We start from the raw sequence: 19,478 nt of genomic DNA on the forward strand, positions 1-19,478 counted from the left end.
TGAAATGGATAAATTAACGCTGAGTTTAAAAGATAAGGAAGCTTCAATATTTTATAAGGTATGGAAACAATGGTAGAGCTGGATAGATCCGAGGCAGATTAAGGATAGGTAATTATTAAATGTAGATAGAATAAGAATATAATTATGTACAAATTAACACCTGTAAATATTGCACAAATGATTGTTATATGATAAGCACCACAAATATATTTTTGTTTTTAATGTAATAAAATGTAAAGTTTATTTTAAAAAAATAAATAAAGACAGGTGGACTTCATTTCCCCAAATTCCTATGCCGGCTGGGGAATTCTGGGAAATGAAGTCCACCTTGAGAAACACTGCTCTAAATACTACGGTGGATCTGGAAAAGGAAAAAGGCAAAACTCATCTGGAATTCCTGCTTTGAGGGTCCAAAACTGAAACCCAGATTGTTGCCTTAACCTTGGTTTGAAAGGACAGGCTGTTTGCGGCACCGCCTTCCTTTATCCAGCCTAGCCGAGGATTCAGCGTGGATGAGAGAAAAGCTGCATTCGACACTCTGCAGGGCAGCCTCTCCAACACGCTTCCTACACCGGGGCCCGGTTCCAGATGGAAGCAAGACAAAAATAAGTGGCAAACGGCCCTTCCGTATTTCTATCCCTCCTCGTGCCATCTGGTGTTTGTTGCGTGTTGCTGTTTCCCTAATTAAATTTGACTTTGGAGCCCAACACAATTCTTGGCTCAGGCAGCCAGGTGTGTATTTATTCCCTCCGGCCGCTCCTCTATCAGAAGTCAGGAGGGATTTGAACCCCTTCATATAGGCCCACCCTGCCTAGCTACTCCTCCCCCAACGATTGACTTGCTGACCAACTCGTCATGACTTTTAAGTAGATCAACCAGGGGCTGAATAGATCATATAGGAACTGTGCCAAAGGGTTTGATTGACCCAGTCAACTATCTGGGATGTTTTTCTTATGTAAATGTTTCTCCTTATAATTAATGGCCTGCCTCTTTTTTTCTTTTTTCTTTTTTTGCATTTCAGTATTCGAACTTGTGAAAAAAGGGTAAGATGATTATTGTTTTCATCATTTTAAACTAATAGTGTACATGTTGCATTATAGAATAAGGGGAGAAATGTGTGATGACCCAAAGGGGCGTGGGCACAAAAGCAACGAAGTCACAAAAGTAGGTAAAGTCCCTTTAATTTCTCCAGCTTGGCCCCCCCAATGTCCAGTGATCATCGGCTGGAGAAAAAAACTCTCCCAAGAACAGTTTTTAAAGGGAAGAAATTCAGTCCGAACCCAAAGTACATATAAATTATCAATAAAAAACAACACAAACCACAACTGCAGCAATTAACGAGACAGGGCAGGATAAGGAATTGCAGACTTCAAAAGATAACGAAACACACACAGTTGGGAGGATGCCAGAACCCAGATAAGACTTGACAAACAAAGATAATGCAGGTTTTGCTTCCAGGAAGGTGCTGTGCGCAAACACCCTTTATATCTTGTTTTCCCAGCTGCAGCTAATGAAGGGAATCAGGGCCTTTTTCTCCCCCATAACCCATGTTGCTCCCTTCTCCATTCCTCCCTGCGTGCCCTAGGATGAAGAGAGGGTGGGCCTGGGTCTTCCTCTGAATGCCCAGCTGGACTGTGCCCTTCCCCAGTTTCCTCCACAGCCACCGAAGCCACATTCCCACTCATGGGGAATTCTGGGAACTGGAGTTTATACATCTTAATGGCTGGAGGATTCTAGGAGTTAAAATCCACACATTTTGTAGTCGCCAAGGTTGAAAAACACTGCCATAGATTTTCTCTTTTAAAAGCTCTTTATTTCCCTACGAGGACTACAATATGACTCACAATTTTTGGCAACAGCTGTCTCTGCTTGTTGGAGCCCTGAACTAACCACGTTTACTATGACTTGTAGAAACCACGACGGCCCACACTTTGCACCAGCCGTAAGGTGGTTTGTATATTTTTGGCTCGACGGGGTGAGCAAATCCATGCTTTACAATTGAACGCCACGCCAGCGTTGCCTGTTTAGCCGATTGTTTTGCTTCTGAGGAAATAAAAAACTGTAGGTATCAGGTGTTTATGGACTCAAGGAAAGGCTGCTACTCCCTAATTTAAAGTCTGCTTCTCTTCCATCCAAACTGCCCCCCGATTCTGACGTTTATTTTACCCTTTGCAGGCCAGTGATGGAAGTTCCCAACCTGAGACCTCTAACTGAAGACCAGGCACGATTCTATTTCCAAGACCTGATCAAAGGCATTGAATATTGTGAGTGTGTAAAATAAAAAAACACACACACAGCTCAGCACCAAGCCAGACTTGAGTGCGAGAGCCTTTTTTCTGTCCCAAGGCTGGGCTTTGGAAGATGGGAGATGGCATCTTTTGAACCCACAAAGAGTCACCTTGTTCTGTGTAGCCTCTCGTCGCTCCCTCATCCTTATTTTGCAAACCAGACACCAGAAGAAGTTGAACATCTCACATGTAAACGTTTCTCCACAGTACACTACCAAAAAATTATCCACCGGGATATTAAACCATCCAACCTTTTGGTGGGAGAGGACGGTCACATCAAAATTGCCGATTTCGGCGTGAGCAATGAATTCAAAGGATCGGACGCCCTCTTAACCAACACGGTGGGCACGCCAGCATTTATGGCCCCAGAGACGCTCTCTGAAACCAGAAAAATATTTTCAGGAAAGGTAAGCGGAGGGAACGGCAAACAGCATGCGTGTTCCCAACTTGGCGTGTTTTTCCTAGCATCGGGTAGGAAATGAAAAGGTTTTTAGAACTGGATTATAAATCAAGATGACATGGTCTGCAAACCTGGCCTAAAACAAACCGACGTAAATCTGCCATTTTTGGCTGAGGGTGTTTTGTGTAAATCCTAACCATAGTTAAAAGTTTGGTTAAAACAAACCTTAAAGTAGCACAATAGGTGAGCCTAGCCATGATTTAAGGTGAGTCGGCGGCTTGGGGATTTGTGTCTGTGCCTCAACTATGAAGCTGTCTGATCTTAGGATCAACTTAAGGCAGATCACTAAATCTTATGGCAGATCCCCTATCTCCACGTAGAACTGGTTTTATATGTCAGTATAATAATAATTTATGCCAGCCTTGGAAAGTGAGTGGAATAGAGACATTGCTTGTATAAAGAGGCCAAATATCATCCAGTTCATGGTAGTATAAATGATAATAATGCAAAGAGCAAGCATTTTTAAAAGCTAATGTTTTGTCTCTCTCTCTCTCCGCCCACGTCCCGCATTTTCTCCTCCCCTTCTCTCCCCCTTTCTCCCTCTCTGTCTCTACCCCTCCCTCCCTCCCTCCCTCCCTTCCTTCCTTCTCCAAGGCTTTAGATGTCTGGGCAATGGGAATCACACTGTACTGTTTTGTCTTCGGACAGGTAATCAAACCTCATTTTCTATCTCTTCGCCAGTTTTTCCGTTGGTCTAATGCCAGGCTAAAGAAAGCATCCAGTCTAGAGAATCCAAGCCTCTTAATAATGGAAATTAAGTCGAGCATAAATGAGTGGCTCTCTCAATTGTGGTTTTCTCATTTTCCCACTCCTTTGAGTTGTCCAATTCCCCTGCGAGGCTGAAATTCCTTTAGAAAAACAATGTGCTAAAAACTCGAATGCGTTTCCGCGTACAATTCTGCAAGCAGGCAAGATTGCAGAACGTGTAGCTTTTAATCTAGTTTTGTTAACTCCATGAAAATACACTTTTTTTTTAGTTTGTTGTGATTAATATGCCTTTTTTTATGGAGCAAGGCAGCTCCCTCACCACAACTGATCAATACACCCCAGGAATGTGGTGTTCAACCCTTTTGTAGGTGACCCAATTGTGGTTCAGGTTGTCGTAGAACTGTTTTTGTCACACCCACGCAGTGCGATTCGAAGGGGAACCCAGCCCCCTTTCTCCTCTATCCTTCCATAATCTGTGCCAGCCCATAATATCTCTCTGGGATATTCTTATCCTTCCCAGTGTCCTTTTATGGATGAGCGGATCCTCAGTCTGCACAGCAAAATCAAGAGCCAAATGCTGGAATTTCCGGACCAGTAAGTAAGAATCCTGCAACCTCCTGCAGAATCAAGGGGTGACCAAGGCGACTCCCAATTTGCAAACGGCCCTTTGAATTCTGGGAAGGGCCCCTTCCACGCTCAACAGGGATGAGGGGGGGGTGTATGGCTGGATCCCACATTAAATAGATGCACTGATGCTTTTAGGGGCGTTACAAATTCTCAGCACCCCTGGGAAGAACCGTATCAGCTCAGATCTGGGGGAGGAAGGAAGGCCGTGTTTCTGATCACAATCACAATTCAAGTTATTGAGCCTGACCTCCTTTGAGGGGCAAGCAGAAATAAATTCTCTCTCTCTCTCTCTCTCTGTCTCTGTCTCTCTCTCTCTCTCTCTCTTCCTCTCTTCCTCTTCCTCTTCCTCTTCCTCTTTCTCTTTCTCATCCAAGACCAGACATTTCTGACGAGCTGAAGGATCTAATAACCCAGATGCTGGATAAAAAACCCGAATTCAGGATCACCATCCCAGAAATTAAGGTAACTTCATGGCCAGCCTCACTTTCCTGAGAACAGTAGAGACTAAATGTAGTGGAGACGGGAAGTTTTAATATGTGCCAAAGCGCCGTACTCCTTAGGACGGTATTTTTTTCCTCTATTTTTTTCTTTTTTCCTTCTTTAACTTCATTTCACTGCCTCGCTTTTCCGTATCTATATTCGTTCGTCGTTACAATGCGCTTTTCTGAAACGAGCTGCTAACGCTTGTCTCTCCCTCCCTCCCTCCCTCTCCCCCCCCCACCTTATCCGTGCCCCCAGCTGCATGTGTGGGTCACCAAGAATGGCACCGAACCGCTGCCCACCGAAGATGAAAATTGCACGCTCATCGAGGTGACGGAAGAAGAGGTGGAGAACTCGATCAAGCACATCCCCAGCTTAGCCACCGTGGTGAGTGGGCTCCCGATATCCCATCCCGCAGTTGGCGCACCGCCAGCCTTTGGGGAGCGTCGATCCGATGTCTTTCAAATCATCTCCAATTTCGGTAATGGCTTTTGCCATTAAACCATTATTGGCCTCTGCGGAGAGCCGGAGGGCTGACTAAGAGCTTCAAATGGGAATAATAGACTCAGCTGGCCGAATTCTACATTTACCCTGTGCAAGAGATTGATGAAGGCTGCCTGGTTGTTCTCAAGAGTGTGGTTCATTTAGTGACCGTTCCAAGTTACAACGCCGTAGCAACCATCATAAACAGGACCCAGCTGCCAAGCTTCTGAATGTTGGTCACGTGACCACGGGGTGAAAAACAGTCGTTAAGTCAGTGCCATTGTAACTTGGAACAGTCACTAAATGAACAGTCCAGGACTATCTGTATACCCTGTTAATGCACAAAAGGGCTCTTGTGTGCAGAGAAGTGGATGCAACTTTTAAGAAAATCCTAAGCCAAGCCAAACTCCCCAATAATTCTGGATTTTATCTGCCATTCTTTGACAGAGTTACCCACTGCCTTGTTTTTAATTTCACCGTAACGCAGTCTTCACCTTTCTTTTAAAATCGAGAGTCTTTTTCAGAAATACTTGTGCCACATTTATCCCTTCCCTTTGGGTCTATTTCTGGCTTGTTAAGATCCCTGAGAGCAGGAGTTGGCTTCCCTCCTTGGGAAGTTTTTTCATCGTAGGTGAAAGGCATTTACCTCTCTATCTTGGAAAGATCCTCTGAATTGATATATTGAATAATGACAATAAACACGAGAGATCTCCAAGGACATGAAAGTTGTGATTTGAGGACGGCTTGACGTAAATGCGGAAATATCTTCTCTTCTCAGATCCTGGTAAAATCCATGATCAGGAAAAGATCTTTTGGGAATCCGTTTGAAGGGAGTAGAAGAGAAGAAAGAGGCCTGTCCGCACCAGACCGACAGACTTACTTGATGTAAGTGCGTAGCTTCCCTCCCACCCTTCCATTCCTTCCTTCCTTTCTTCCCTCTCTCCCTTTTGTCCTTCCTTCCTTCCTTCCCTCATTCCTTCCATCCTTCTATCTCTCCCTTTTGTCTGTCCTTCCTTCCTTCCTTCCTTCCTCTCTCCCTTCCATTCCTTCCTTCCCTCTGTCCTTTCTTCCTTATTTCCTTCCATCCTTTCTTCTCTCCCTATTGTCCTTCCTTCCTTCCTTCCCTCATTCCTTCCATCCTTTCTTCTCTCCCTATTGTCCTTCCTTCCTTCCTTCCTTCCTTCCTTCCTTCCTTCCTTCCTTCCTTCCTCTCTCCCTTCCATTCCTTCCTTCCATTCCTTCCTTCCCTTCCTTCCTTCCTTCCTTCCTTCCTTCCTTCCTTCCTTCCTTCCTTCCTTCCTTCCTTCCTTCCTTCCTTCCTTCCTTCCTCTCTCCCTTCCATTCCTCCCTTCCTTCCTCCCTTCCTTCCTTCCTTCCTTCCTTCCTTCCTTCCTTCCTTCCTTCCCCCTTCCTCCCCCTTCCCCCCACCCCCAAGCATTACAGTCTTTCCTTCCTTTGAGTTAAGGACGACACTTGTTGGCTTTGACAATCTTTCGTCTTCCTTTCAAAGCAGAAAACAAAGCAGCGAAGAAGCTTTCCGTGCCACAAACGATCTGCCAAACGTCAGCGAAGACGAACTGCTTTCTTGAAGAAGAAGAAGAAGAAGAAGAAACCCTAACCCCACCCTTTGCCCTTCCTGGAAAGGGGGCTCCAAGCAGGGTCTGCGAGAAGAGGGCATCCTGCAATGGGGCCGGCTTGCCTTCCACGACGTTGGTTCATTGTCTAAATCCCGAACGTGAAGAGTTTTTGTGACAGCATGCTGTACAGATCAGAACCCATCCTCTCACCTTCCAGAAAAGACCTCTGCTGATGAAGGACAGGACTTGGGAACCGAGAAGGATTATCATCTCCAGGGTGGCTGGTGCTCTGGGAAGCCTCATGTCGAATTTCCGGGGAGGAAATAAAAAAGCGAAACAAAGAAACTCACCCAAAATGAAACCGAGTTTGGAAAGAAAAGCGACACCCACTCAGGCCGAACCCTTTGCAAAAACCACGGTCCGATTTCATTTTTTTTTTTTTTAATATATCAACGGGCGGCTAAACCACGGTGCTTACTGCCAAACGAGGATCAAGAAAACGCTTGCTTTTTGGTGGGGTTTCTTTTTTTTTAAATAATAATTATTATTGCTATCCTTTTTATTGCATGGAAAGCAAACCGATCTCACACTAAGGGGTTAGGGTGGGGGGTATTTGCAGAACGCTTCATTTTTTGTGAGCAGGTAATTGAGTTTTATTTTAAGAGCGAGTTTTGGAAGAGTCTTGAGTTTTCCCTTCGTCGGGAGCGAAAAGACGGAAGGGACGTGCATCGCCAATTTGCATTTGGAGATGGTTTGCGCGGTTGCGTTGAAGCACAAATTGCCAATATGCGTTTGTTTGGTGCCGTGGTCTGTTTGGCTGGCAAAGCCCAGGCTCGTATTTACTGATCATAATTCTATACTTTATACCTGTGTGACTGTACAGCTACGTTCCCAAAATTCAGGGTTTTATAAATGGTAGCCATCCGGTGCTTGCTGGCATGTTTTCATAGTCAAATAACTTTCAAGGATGGATGTAGAGATTCTGCAGTTTTTCCAAGACTCCCAAGGATTTAAACCAAAACCATATTATCATTTTTTTTGCTGCTGAGCACTTTTACGGTTCGCTTATAAAGAGTAGTTCTTTTATTTTCCTCCACACTACAGCATTATGTATTCCAGTAGAGTCACAGCTCCTAAGTGAGGGAACTGTTGTTAAAACCAATTCATAGGGGATCTCGACAGACTATGAACCACACCCGTAATCTTTTTTCGCAGATTAACCTCGCTCGGAAGTTATACGGCTCACTCAAAGTCTTTGCATCAGCTTTTTGAAAAAGCAGCCAAGAATTAACGCATGGAAAGGCTGCTGTGGTTCTTTTTTTTGTTTTCATTTAAAAAAAAAACATGTTTAAAAAAAAAAGATAAAGTTTTCATTCCATTAAATAAGAAAAAGGAAAAAAAAAACAAGTGCATCAGAATATTTCTGGCAGGTTCCTTCTGTGCAAGCCAGGTCATTTGGAACATAGCATTGTTCTTATTCTAACCCCACGGGGTTGTGAGACAGTAACATTCATTGTTGTAAAAGCTAAATGAGAAGGGCTAATCGTAATCGGTGTGTGTGTGTGTTATGTTTTCATGCGCTGCTACCTGCAACGGTGGAAATACTGCCAGGAATAGTGTGAATTGTGGGCGAAGAAATGTTGAGAGTGAGGTTATGAAGACGCATTGGATGGAGTAATTTTGATTTTTGTGTTTGCAGCGTGTCTGTAAAGCCATTTGTGATGATGCTACTTTAAGAATCAGGAATGTTAAGTCTTTCAGGCCATTTTTTAAATAAGGCTTGGCTACCTTTTGCTGCTGAAGAATCCCTGACAATTGCTAATTTTTATATCAGCAATGAATGCCTCCAGTTTCTACTAGGCAATAGCCCTCTTAGCTTCCAGCTAGCTTCCTACTATGCATTCCACTTTTATGAGGTATCTGACCATAATGCATTTAACCTTTCTGGTAAATACAGATTTAAAAAGACTTTTTAAGGACTGCTTTCTGTATTCAGGCTAAAAAAGTAGAGAATTCAGAAGAGGCTGAAATAATGTAGACCTACGTAAATTTGCTCAGAAGTTAGTCTCACGTTCAATAGACCTTCCCAGATCAATACTTATATCCTCTCTTTCCTTCCTTTCTTTTTCTCTTTCCTTCCTTCCTTCTTCCTTTCTTCCTGTCTGTCTGTCTCTCCTTCCTTCGTTCTCCCTCCCTCCCTCTTCCCACACTCATTATGGGTGTATTTTTTGGACACTCTGTTTTCAAACTCAACCATTCACTAACGTGAAGGGGGAAAAAAGCAATAGAAATCATATTTCCCTATGCCTTTATTTTCTCCGGCAAAATAGATCATTCTCATCGATACCGCCTTACCCCTGTCTCCTAAAAGAGGGAAAGTACCATTATCTTTTCAGTTATATATTCAATTTGCGTGGGTATAAACAGGGCAGTAGGAACACAGTAGTAGAAGTTGGAGAGGGAGAGCTTGACACGTCAACAGGTCGCATTTATTTAACATCCTGGGGATCTCCAGGTTGGGATTACAGTCGGGCGGGAATTCTCAAGATCTGCTTCATTTCAAAAACAGAGACTGCAAATTGCACCAAGTGGCTCTTTTTAAAAGGGTGACCATGGAAGACAAGTGTCTAAACGAGTGATACCTTTCCACCTTTTCCAAATTAAGAGGGGTGCGATACGTAACAAAGGGGAGCACATCAGAAACGGGCAATTCTAGAAATATTAAAAAAGTTGTCTTGGTCCCACCACCTCGCCCTGCATCCCATCTGTGCATGAACTGGACGGTGGGAAAGGCACACAGAAGATCCGATGCAAAATTATCTCGGACTACTCGAAGCTTGGCAGGGCCTGCCCCCCAAAAAGCGTTGAAGGTTTTTCAGGAGGACATTGCTTTCCTCGGGCGAATCTCGAGGTTGATCCCAGGAGGCCGCCAACAGAAGCAAAGCTGGACGGAGCCCAGGAGGGACGGGGGAAATCACAGACCCGCTCTTTCCCAAGGAGAAAATCCAGGCCCTCCTCGCCAATGAAAGACCTCTCTCGGCTGGGTGAAATGAGCGGGATCTGTTTGTGAAGAATCACCGTGTTGTGGAGCCGCCTTGAACGTCTGTCTGGGATGCGTACGACGGATGGTCTCCCTGCTAAAACAAAGGCAGCTTTTAGGACGGGAGAAACCAATGTGTCCAAACATAGCTGGCTGGGGAATTCTGGGAGTTGAAGTCCACAAGTCTTAAAGTTACCACGCTTGGACACCCCAGAATTAAGACTGATGTTTTCTTCCCAAATTGACAGATTAGCAATTAAGAGAAAATGGATCACTCCGAGAAAATAATTTAGCTTCTTCGTTTAACAAGATTCCTGGATTCATTCAACACTTATTCTCTCTCTCTCTCTCTCTCTCACACACACACACACATTATAATTCTTGGGCAATCTGGAGAGACCACAAGCAATCCCACTGCCAAGTCTGCAATTAACTTTCTCTACTTCTGAAGGCCAAAACTAAAACCCATAAATAGGAGAATATCGTTTTTAATTTAGTGGCTTGGGTACAAAGGGCAAAAACCATGTAAAACCAATGGGAAGTGGCAAGCTTACCAATTCGTAACTTCCCACGAATTTGTATTTCTTCTCTCTGTAGTAGTATCTTTTCTTCATAAAATACAGGATAATGATATCACAGAGGATGGTGGTCTAGATGAGGTTTCAAGGAATTCATTTTGAGAAATGAGATCTTCCAAAGACCAGAAACATTTTTAAAAATTGCTCTAGAAAAAAATTAAAGTTTCTTACCACGCCAAATAGGGCGAAGCCAGATCCAATGTTGATCATAGTAGGGATGATATCAAACTTCCCAGCCTAAGACATATGAATAGAAGCAAAATATTCTATTACATCTCCTTAAGAACACTGCAGAGACTGTCTGTATACTATTTTCGACTCATACAATGAACTAAAGCTGTAGTCTGGCTTGTTGCCATGTGTGACTTAATTATTGATGGTTTTTGTGTCATGATTAATGGCTTAGAGCAGGCGTCACCAACCTTTTGGACCTCAGGGACCACCAAACTCATAATTTTAGATCCTGGGGACCACTAATATGAATTTTGACTGACAGTGGCTTGCTGATATTGGTGGGAGAGAGAGATCTGATTTAACCTTTCTCCCTCTCTCCCTCTCTCATACACACACAGACACACAAGCAGGAGTGGGATTCAAATTTCTTAACAACCAGTTCTTGGGCATGGCCTAATTTGTGGGTGTGGCTTGGTGGTCATGTGACTGGCTGGACATGGCTTGTATGTAAATATTATAAATATTTATGTAAATATTTATTTTTTATATGTAAAAAAGAGCAACTTTTACCCGAAATTAGGCAAAGCAGGCAGGCAGATTGAGTTGCTCACAGAATCACAGATTCACTTAGAGATTTATGTTTCTGCCATCGGCTACCTGAGTCTGCACTGAATAATAGAACCTTCAGTCCTAAGGGAGGTTTGGCTCTGCTTTTAAGCTGAGTCGAAAATCTAAAGACTAGCTGTGGTCCCGTGCAGCCTGGATTGCTTTGGGAGGTGCTCGGGGGGTGACATTTCTCTGCGGACCACCCAAATTTTCTCGCGGACCACCGGTGGGCCATGGCCCACTAGTTGGCAACCACTGGCTTAGAGCAACATTTCTCAACTGAAACTACTTTCCAAGGGTTACAAAACATCATACAATTTCCAAAAATCTTACCTCACCAAATACCATAATGTCAAAGCGTATGCCATAAGCCTTGATGAGTGTCCGATACTCCACATTGGGAGAGATCCGGTAGTATTTTGCAAACCTAAACCAGAGAAAATAAGTAAAATTCAATCCAATGATCCAATGATTATGCTAAAACAAACTCGTAAATATATTTTACACATTATCTAGCAGTAGCACCTTCACCGACTTCGGCATATAGCTGTAAAAATAACCAGGGGAAAAATCATAAAACTAAAAACACAAAACAAAATACAGTAAAAAAAAATCGTGTCAGATATGAAATTCTCCAGAGATAAAAGCATCTGCATTTGGTGCAGAAATGAAATCCGCCTCTGGAGCCATCAAGTCGCCCAGTTCCAGCTGTGATGTCCCATCGCCAACTTCCAGCTTTGTCTGTTCGAACGGCCTTACCTAAAGTTGTATCCTGGGGAAATGGAATGAGCAGAATCCTTCTGGTCGATTCGTCGAAAGGAATACTTCGGCACACAGTGAGAAGCCGACCTGTCTAAGTTGCAGTCCCATCGGATCTGCAGGCCCATCACACCACCCTGCAAAAGGACATAATCAAAGAGGCGCAAAGGCTACTACCACCCTTGACCGGCACCTGTCCGATGCAGCTGATTGCTCCAAATTTCAATGGATTTTGGTGGGTCAGCTCTGAATTCCCTTCAATACGTCAAGCCATTAAGTGCTGCCTTTGGCAGAAGCGAGGAAAACCCAAGTCAAATGAAACTTCCTTTCCAGACCCAATGCATTTTTAGACCCACCTCAATGGCCATCTCTTGGAAGTTCTGACCAGCAGCTTCAACTATGTCCCCGAGGCGAAAAATCGGGCAAAAGGGATCCGTTTTGACGTTGTATTTACAGTCCTTGAGGTAGGTGTGATTGATCGTGGGAAGAATGTTTCTCCTATAAGAGAAGAGGTTTATGGGTTTATGCACCCCAAAGGAGCCCACGTTCAGGTGCTAAGCAACCCTCAAATAGGTCTATCATCGCTATGTATGTGTTGTGCTTTCTCACTGGTTCAACTGTCTTTTCATCAAAATGGTGCCAGTGTTTCACGGAGCCATTTTGCATAACCCACCTAGCCCCCTGGCAGCTAAAAAGACCAAAGGAGTATACCAAATTAGACCTCAGAGAAGCATACTATCGAGTCTGCATCAGAAACAGGGAGAAAACAGTGCATTCCTTAAGTGCCTAGATAATCACCCTGGCAGCCCAAAGTTGTCGGAGCGCAAGATTATTACTAGACAGCATGATTTATGACTCTTGGCTATGGATGTGTCCCATTGGAGAATATACACCCAGGGGGTGGGGGGAAGACCAGGATCAAGGGGGAAATGAATGATGTATTTTAGTATCGGCTGGCTGTCAGGACTCCAGCAATGGGGGTGGATTTGTTGGAGTCCTGATACTCCCTAAATTTCTCCCCCTAGCCCCAACTCTAGCCAAAAGAGATTTTTTTAAAAATACACATACTTTGTAAAGTTGAACTTTGGGTACCAGATATTGTTCTTCACAAGGAGGGTAAAGTTCTCAGCATCCCGCAAGAAAGCTGGCCTGGCAGCGATTGAGCAAAAGAGAGGGAGATGAAAGAAAAAGTATTTGTGAAAAAATCCGATTTCATTATAGCCAACGTTTTAATTCTTACCCATCGCCAAAAAACACCTTGGTTTCAAACCCAACATCACCCTTTCAAAAAGAACTTTGAGATCCAATGAGATGTGAGGGCAGGGTTTGCTAAACACTAAGCCAAGATCTGTTTTAGTTCAGTTTTCTTGGACAAGCCACAATTAATCTTGCAAAATAGCACCACTTGAACAAATGTCTATGAGATTCTCAATCATCAAGGTCCTGGTTATCTCAAAGGTGTTTTTTTTTTCAAAAGACAAAATGTTTTCCTCAAGGAAAAAAATCCCACAATCCAGGTACCCTTTGAAAAAGCACCTTTGAGACACTATTTGGACAGTTGATTTTGTTTTCCTGCTAGAACCTGAGATACAAACGTAAGCCAGGATTGTAATTCCAGACATAAAGATAAGGAGCTGGCATCTTCAAAGAATTCAGCAAGGTGCTGTTTCGAGGAAGAGTTGCCTTCCACATCCTGCCATTGCCTTCCTCCTCCTCCTCCTCCTCTTCTTCCTCCTCCTCTCAGATGCTTACTTGGGTAAGTTCCTATCATTCTCCACTGGACACCAAGCAAAGACCTCACAAGTTTTAATGGAGGGATCTGTAAGGTTGTACACTCTGCATTTTCCGGTCTGAACACCTGAAGGGATACAGAAGGGACATCAACAAAATTGGAAGGAAGCTGGGACCATCTCAAAGACAGCAAACGTGGAGTAGAGAGGGGAAGACTTAAACTTCACCCCATGGCGAGTCATTAAATGGACCTTCCCATATAAGATGTTATACAGGCATCACTTCTGAAACTCCAAACAATATTTTCTGTTCAGTTCCATTTCACATTTCGCAAGCAACATTGTGAAATTTCTGCTGGAAAGGTTGTCGCCTCCTCTAAAGAGGCTTTCAAGGGGAGGGGAGACCCTCGAGATCCAAAGCACGACCCCCTACCGTTGCTGTGGGTGCCGACATAGCCTTTTTTGCAGTCTGCATCTGAGGTGCACGTGGTCGTCTTATCTGGGAACTGGATAGGAAGAGCAGCAAAGAGATAAATAAAGAATCTGTTATCTGGCCTGCAGTTCAAAGTTCTCTTCGAACGCCCTGCTGACTTCGGCTACCAGTGCCTTGAAAATATGGGCGGTCCCCGACTTACGACCACAACGGGGACTGGAATTTCCATTTCTAAGGAAGGCAGTTGTCCGGTGACAGTCACACCCAATCTTACAACCCTTCTTTGTCACAGTCCTTAAGCAAAACACTGCAGTTGTTAAGTCAATGCTGAATGCCAAGCATCCATATTTTGATCACTTGATTGTGGATGCTGCAGTGTAATTTTGAAGACTGGTCGTAGGTCGGGTTTTTTTCAGTGCTGTTGTAACTTAGATATTCTGCAACTTATAGAAATTGTACAATTATCCATTTATCCTACACCTCTGCACATCGCTCCCAGTGCACACAAGGCAAATGATACCTGGGATGTGGACTAGATACATCTAGTCTACACCTCCTGGCCCTTTCTGAACTCTGATCCCAATTTAAACATCCTTGCTTTTGTTTCTCAGAGAAAAGATACACAAAATCCGACAATAAGCCTACCTCTGGACAAAGCCCTTGGGTCTGATTCAGTGTGATGATCATATTTGTCATGATGAAAACCGAGTTCTCAGACTAAAGGAGAGGAAAGAAGCAGGATGGAAAAATGAGCTGAAATAGTGAAGACGTTTGGCTTTAAAGCCTGAAAATGCAGCTTTAAGACTTCCTTCCTTTAGGATCAAAGCACCTGTTGAATTAAAGATGCATCTTTGCAGAATACAAGAAAAAAATTTCACCGCTCATTACTTACAAATCCACATTTTTCAAGCCATTGTTCAGCTGCTGGAAAGTGTCACCATTTAGACAGGACCATCTGTTTCCATGAGAAGTGAAAGATTAATTTAAATATACTTATCCTGGGGTTAAGGACGTGTTGTAGGGAGAAAAATGTAGACTACTAGTAGATAAGGAATTTTGGAGCGAAAACAACTATGACCTTGCAGAGACAATTTGGAGACAGATGGACAAACATTTCTCCACTTATCTTGTATTTCACTCAGTGTTGCTACCATGGTAGCTAAAAAATATCAGTGCCTTCTCATAGAAACCAAACATCATCATCTGAAGTTGCTCATAACAGGAAGTAGAGGTTGCAAACCAAGAGATCCGTTGCACTCTGTTAGTAGAGATTAAGAAAGGGAATCCTTCTAATCTGCCCAAACCACAACATTGGTCCCCCATGGACTCACCTGAGATGGAATCATATAATCGGCCACATCCCAAACCCGGGGTCCTAAGCTGGAGGTGTTGGTCATGGTGACACCTTTCATCTTGGTGGTTACCGAGCTCACCACGGAGTCGGTTTCTTGGTAACCTTTTTCCCATACAAAGACCCAACTGCAAGGAAGAGGAAGAATTTCTCAGTAGGATTGCCTCAGAGAGAAAGAAAATGGATTTAGATACCATGTGGGTCTGAGCTTGTATATTTTACTTTAATTTCTGAGTGCTTAGTGCTTAGATAGATAGACAGACAGACAGACAGACAGACATAGATTGACAGATAGATGATAGACCAACATACAGATAAGATAGATGATAGATAGACCAACATAGATAGATAGATAGATAGATAGATAGATAGATAGATAGATAGATAGATAGATAGATGATGGAGATAGGATAGGAAGGTACATAGGTCGGTAGGTAGGTATTTAAGGAATAAGCTTGTCTAGGAGAGTGGCCTTGCTGAATCTATGATGATGAGAAAGATTTTATTTTATTTATTCGTCAAACAGAAATTACAAATTTGAACAAACAAATTGAAAAAAACTAAAATGTGGCAAGGACAACTGGCATGTTCGTGCACTTATGCAGGTGCCCTTAGGAGCCTCTTAAAGTATAGGGTGAGGTCCCCAGAAGTTAAATATCAAGTTGTTACTGAAGAATTTTGTGGTGCTTTTACTTTTCTGTGAGATTTATAGACATTTGCAGCAAGGTGCTTTCACTCCGAGGTCTGTCAGAAGCCCAGTCAGCTGGGAAAAGATTTACAGCCAGGAAGGCATCAACACTGAACTGAGGAAAAAAATATAAAAACCATGCAGTTCAAGATGCGGCCATTTCCAGCCAATGAGGGGCCATCTGAGAAAACTGGGGCTGGGTGGAGAGCCAATGAAACAGCGGAGCCCCCCAAAGTGGGTAACCAATCGGCCGTTTTGGCGGGAAACAAAGGGCTATAAAAGGGGCAGCAGGCAAGGGCATCTCTCAGAGAGCTGAAGAGGAGGGAGGAGGTGGCAGGAAGGGCAGCCCTGAGGGGCCAAAGAGCTGAATCCCCTCCAAAGGCACCCAGTCACTCCCTGCTGAGCCCCTGAGCAACTGGGGCAGCTGAAGCCCCCGAAGGCTGAAGTCCTGAAGAGGCCAGAAGGGCTGGAAGAGGCCAGAGCAGCAGCCCTGAGGGGGAGCCAAAGGGGCAGAAGTCACTCCCGGCTGGGCACCTCGGGCACCTGGAAGCCCCTCCAGGCTGAAGTCTTGAAGAGACCAGAAGGAGCCAAAGAGCTGGAGGTCCAAAGGGGCCAGAAGGGCCTGAAGAGACCAAATAAGCAGCCTAGAGGGGCCAAAAGCTTTTGCTGGAGTCACTGACAAGTGAGCTGGATGTCCATATAAATTAAATAAAAATATGAATAAAAATAAGCTGCTGGGGAGGGAGTGGGAGGCAAAAGAGGTGCACACACCCCCCCCCCTGCAAAAGGAGGCCCAAAGGCCAGAGCAGCAGCTCTGTGGGACCATAGAGCTGAAGCCCCTCCAGATAACATCTGGGCTGGAGGCCAGGAGAGGCCAGAGAAAAGGCGTCTGACCTGACATAATCCAGACTGAAGGGCAGGGGGCTCTGAGTGGCCAAAGAGCTGGAGGTCCATAAGACCAGAAGGGCCAAATTAGCAGCCCTGAGAGGCCACATAAGCTGCCCTCCGCCTTAAAGAGGCGCCTGGGCTTGAGGGTCTGAGGGGCAAAGCCCCCCCCTCCACTGACTTTGAGTTGGAGGAAGAGGAGGACCAGCCTGCTCAGCCAAGGACCCTGTGAGCCTCTCTGGGGAGGGGGTGCTGCAATGAACCCCCCTTCCCCGCTGTCCTGCTACTACTACTGCCTTCCCGAGAGGTAGACCTGCTGGGCCAATCTGATTCCTCCCGGAATCCTGCCAACAGTTTATGTATTGCTAACTCACTGAGTATCTAAAAAGCTTTGAGGAACAAACTCTTGCACAACCAAGCCAAAATCCTGGACAAGCTTCCCTTTACTTTCGTTCTTTGAGCTGCCCTTTGAAACCCCTAAAAGAAGCTTAGCTCAAGACTTTCCAAATATTGGGAGAGGGGTCCCCCCAAACTTGACACCTTGAAGACTTGTGGGCTTCCAACTCCCAGAATTCCTCCTCCTCCAGTCATGTCAGCTCAGGAATTCTGGGAGTTGGAAGCCCACAAGTTTTACAGCTGCCCAGTTTGAAGAGCCTCGTCCTGGGGAAAAACCTCACTTCTCCAAAGTTTAACTTCAGGGAATAATAACAGTTGAAGGCGGGGAAGGAAGGGAAGGACAGGAGGCCCGGCCTGTTTCTTCCGGGGACAAACCAGGAGTAGGAAATGTGAGTTTTCCCTGCAGGAACACAGTTTGGAGGGAAAAAGATTTCCAAGCCCAATGGCTGAAAAGGGGAATGGAGATCCGGGCCGTTGCGGGGAAGCCTTTGGCTCCAGATTTGCCGATCGAATCTGCTGCTGGGGAGGAAGATCTCTGGGGGGGGGGGGAATCCAAGCGGATCCAGGCAGCTGTTCAACAGGTTCAACTCCCCCCCCCCAACTCTACAAAAACTCATTTCCAGAGGGACGGGGGGTGGTGGTTAAATAGACCCTCCAGGCGCTAGTCCCTAAGAAACGCGCAAAAGGAAGAGAGAGAAAGAGGGAGAAGTCCGTGCCTTCCTTACCCGATGACGTAGGCCAAAATAGCCAGCTGGACCAGCCGGTTCATGAGCCCCACTTTGCGGCTCTTGATGGACACGATCCTCGGGGTGTCGTACTCGAAGAGGAAGCTGTAGAGGGGCCCGCAGCGCGTCCAGGGGCTGCCCATGGCTGCCGTCCGCTCGGGAGAAACGCCGGGAGCAGCAAGCCGGAGCCTCCCCGCCGCCCGCTCGCCCGCCCCAGCTGGCAAGAAACGCCGGGCTGTCCTCCGATTGGCTGCAGGGGGAGAAGCCTTGCATGGCAAAAAGGCTCCCCTGTTTGAGCAGGGGGGGTTGGACTAGAAGACCTCTGGGGACCCCCCGGCTCGGTTAGGCTGTTAAAGGGGCTTCCCACCCGCCCGACCACCTTTGCCTGCGGGCCAGTCGCGGTGCAAAGCCAGGCGGGGTGTTTCCCCCCCGTCCCCCCAGAAGCGTCTCCGTGCAAACGTCGCTCAGCATCTCCGAGGACAAATAACGCGCAATGCTCTTCTTATCCGACCACGATTGCAGCCGGGGGGAGGCGGGTGGGAACGGAAGCCCCCCCCCGCCCCTTCCGCAGGGGGTTAAGAGGGCCGAAGCTGCGCCTCGCTTCCAAAGCAGAATTGGCCTTTTAACGGAAAGCCCTTAAAGAGATCAAAGGTAGCTCCGTTTCCTGGAGGCAAAAGCCATGTAGGCAGCATGGTTGCTAGTAGCACAGAACCCGGCCCAAAATAAAGTTGGTACCCCAAAATACACAGCGAGGGTTTTCTGAGCTGTAAATCCTCCCTCGGTAACTCCAGAGCTGGTCACTGTTTTTATTTTATTTGATTTATTGGATTTGTCAATCGCTTACAAGATAACAGGTATAAGTATATACAGAGTTATGAATACATGAAATGGGTACATATAAGAAAAATAAAAGAAAGAATAGGACAGGGACGGTTAGGCACCTTGGTGCACTTATGCACGTCCCCTACAGACCTCTTAGGAAAGGGGTGAGGTCAATAGTAGACAGTCTAAGGTGAAAGTTTGGGGGCTTTGGGGAAGAAACCACAGAGTCAGGTAGAGGATTCCAAACATTGACCACTCTGTGGCTGAAGTCGTATTTGGTGCGGTTAACCTTGAGTTTGTATCTTTTGTTTGCTCTTGTGTTGTTATGGCTGAAGCTGAAGTATTCAATGACAGGTAGGACATTGCAATGTATGATTTTACATACTATACTTAGATCGGACCGAAGATGGCGTAATTCAAGGTTTTCTAGGTCTAGAATTTCGAGTCTGGTGCCATAAGGTCTTCTGCAACGAGTAGAGGAGTGGAGAACTCTTCTTGTGAAATATTTCTGGACTTTCTCTACTGTGTTACTGTCAGACACATAATGCGGGCTCCAGACTGATGAGCTGTATTCAAGTATTGGTCTAGCAAATGTTTTGTATGCTCTAGTTATCAGTGTGATATTACCAGAGAAGAAGCTATATAGGATTAGATTAACTGTGGCTCAC

At 45.2% G+C, this 19,478-nt stretch overlaps 2 protein-coding genes across 7 annotated transcripts in view; one reads left to right on the plus strand and one right to left on the minus strand.

Moving 5' to 3' along the window:
- The window catches only part of CAMKK2 (calcium/calmodulin dependent protein kinase kinase 2), a 22,369-nt gene extending 13,058 nt beyond the window's left edge, over window positions 1-9,311 (plus strand). For 2 of the 4 annotated variants that reach the window (XM_026719440.2, XM_087913011.1), the window contains exons 8-16: window positions 1,022-1,043; window positions 2,176-2,264; window positions 2,496-2,695; window positions 3,343-3,396; window positions 3,977-4,050; window positions 4,458-4,545; window positions 4,822-4,950; window positions 5,825-5,931; window positions 6,557-9,311. In XM_026719440.2, coding sequence (XP_026575225.1) covers window positions 1,022-1,043; window positions 2,176-2,264; window positions 2,496-2,695; window positions 3,343-3,396; window positions 3,977-4,050; window positions 4,458-4,545; window positions 4,822-4,950; window positions 5,825-5,931; window positions 6,557-6,635 — 842 coding nt within the window. In that variant the 3' untranslated portion in view covers window positions 6,636-9,311. The remainder of the gene's footprint in view (window positions 1-1,021; window positions 1,044-2,175; window positions 2,265-2,495; window positions 2,696-3,342; window positions 3,397-3,976; window positions 4,051-4,457; window positions 4,546-4,821; window positions 4,951-5,824; window positions 5,932-6,556) is intronic. The other 2 variants (XM_087913012.1, XM_026719441.2) reach the window with 2 other exon arrangements.
- On the minus strand, window positions 8,915-18,198 carry P2RX4 (purinergic receptor P2X 4). Of its 3 annotated transcripts, none has more exons than XM_026719443.2 (12): window positions 17,989-18,198; window positions 15,275-15,422; window positions 14,589-14,660; window positions 13,944-14,016; window positions 13,533-13,638; window positions 12,849-12,929; window positions 12,137-12,278; window positions 11,781-11,917; window positions 11,355-11,448; window positions 10,413-10,478; window positions 10,218-10,313; window positions 8,915-9,757 (listed from the first exon to the last, which is right to left on the minus strand). In XM_026719443.2, exons 1-12 carry the CDS (start codon window positions 18,129-18,131, stop codon window positions 9,698-9,700), a joined length of 1,218 nt encoding a protein of 405 aa, XP_026575228.1. In that variant the 5' UTR covers window positions 18,132-18,198; the 3' UTR covers window positions 8,915-9,697. The 3 variants fall into 3 exon arrangements, with proteins under 3 accessions (XP_026575228.1, XP_026575227.1, XP_087769141.1); XM_026719442.2 differs by having other exon boundaries at window positions 8,915-9,760; XM_087913015.1 differs by lacking the exon at window positions 10,218-10,313 and having other exon boundaries at window positions 8,915-9,760.
- Between the last annotated feature and the right edge of the window lie 1,280 nt (window positions 18,199-19,478).

Source organism: Pseudonaja textilis, chromosome 15 (genome assembly GCF_049901715.1).
Source record: "Pseudonaja textilis isolate UNSWEBS1 chromosome 15, rPseTex1.2, whole genome shotgun sequence".
NCBI lineage: Eukaryota > Metazoa > Chordata > Lepidosauria > Squamata > Elapidae > Pseudonaja > Pseudonaja textilis.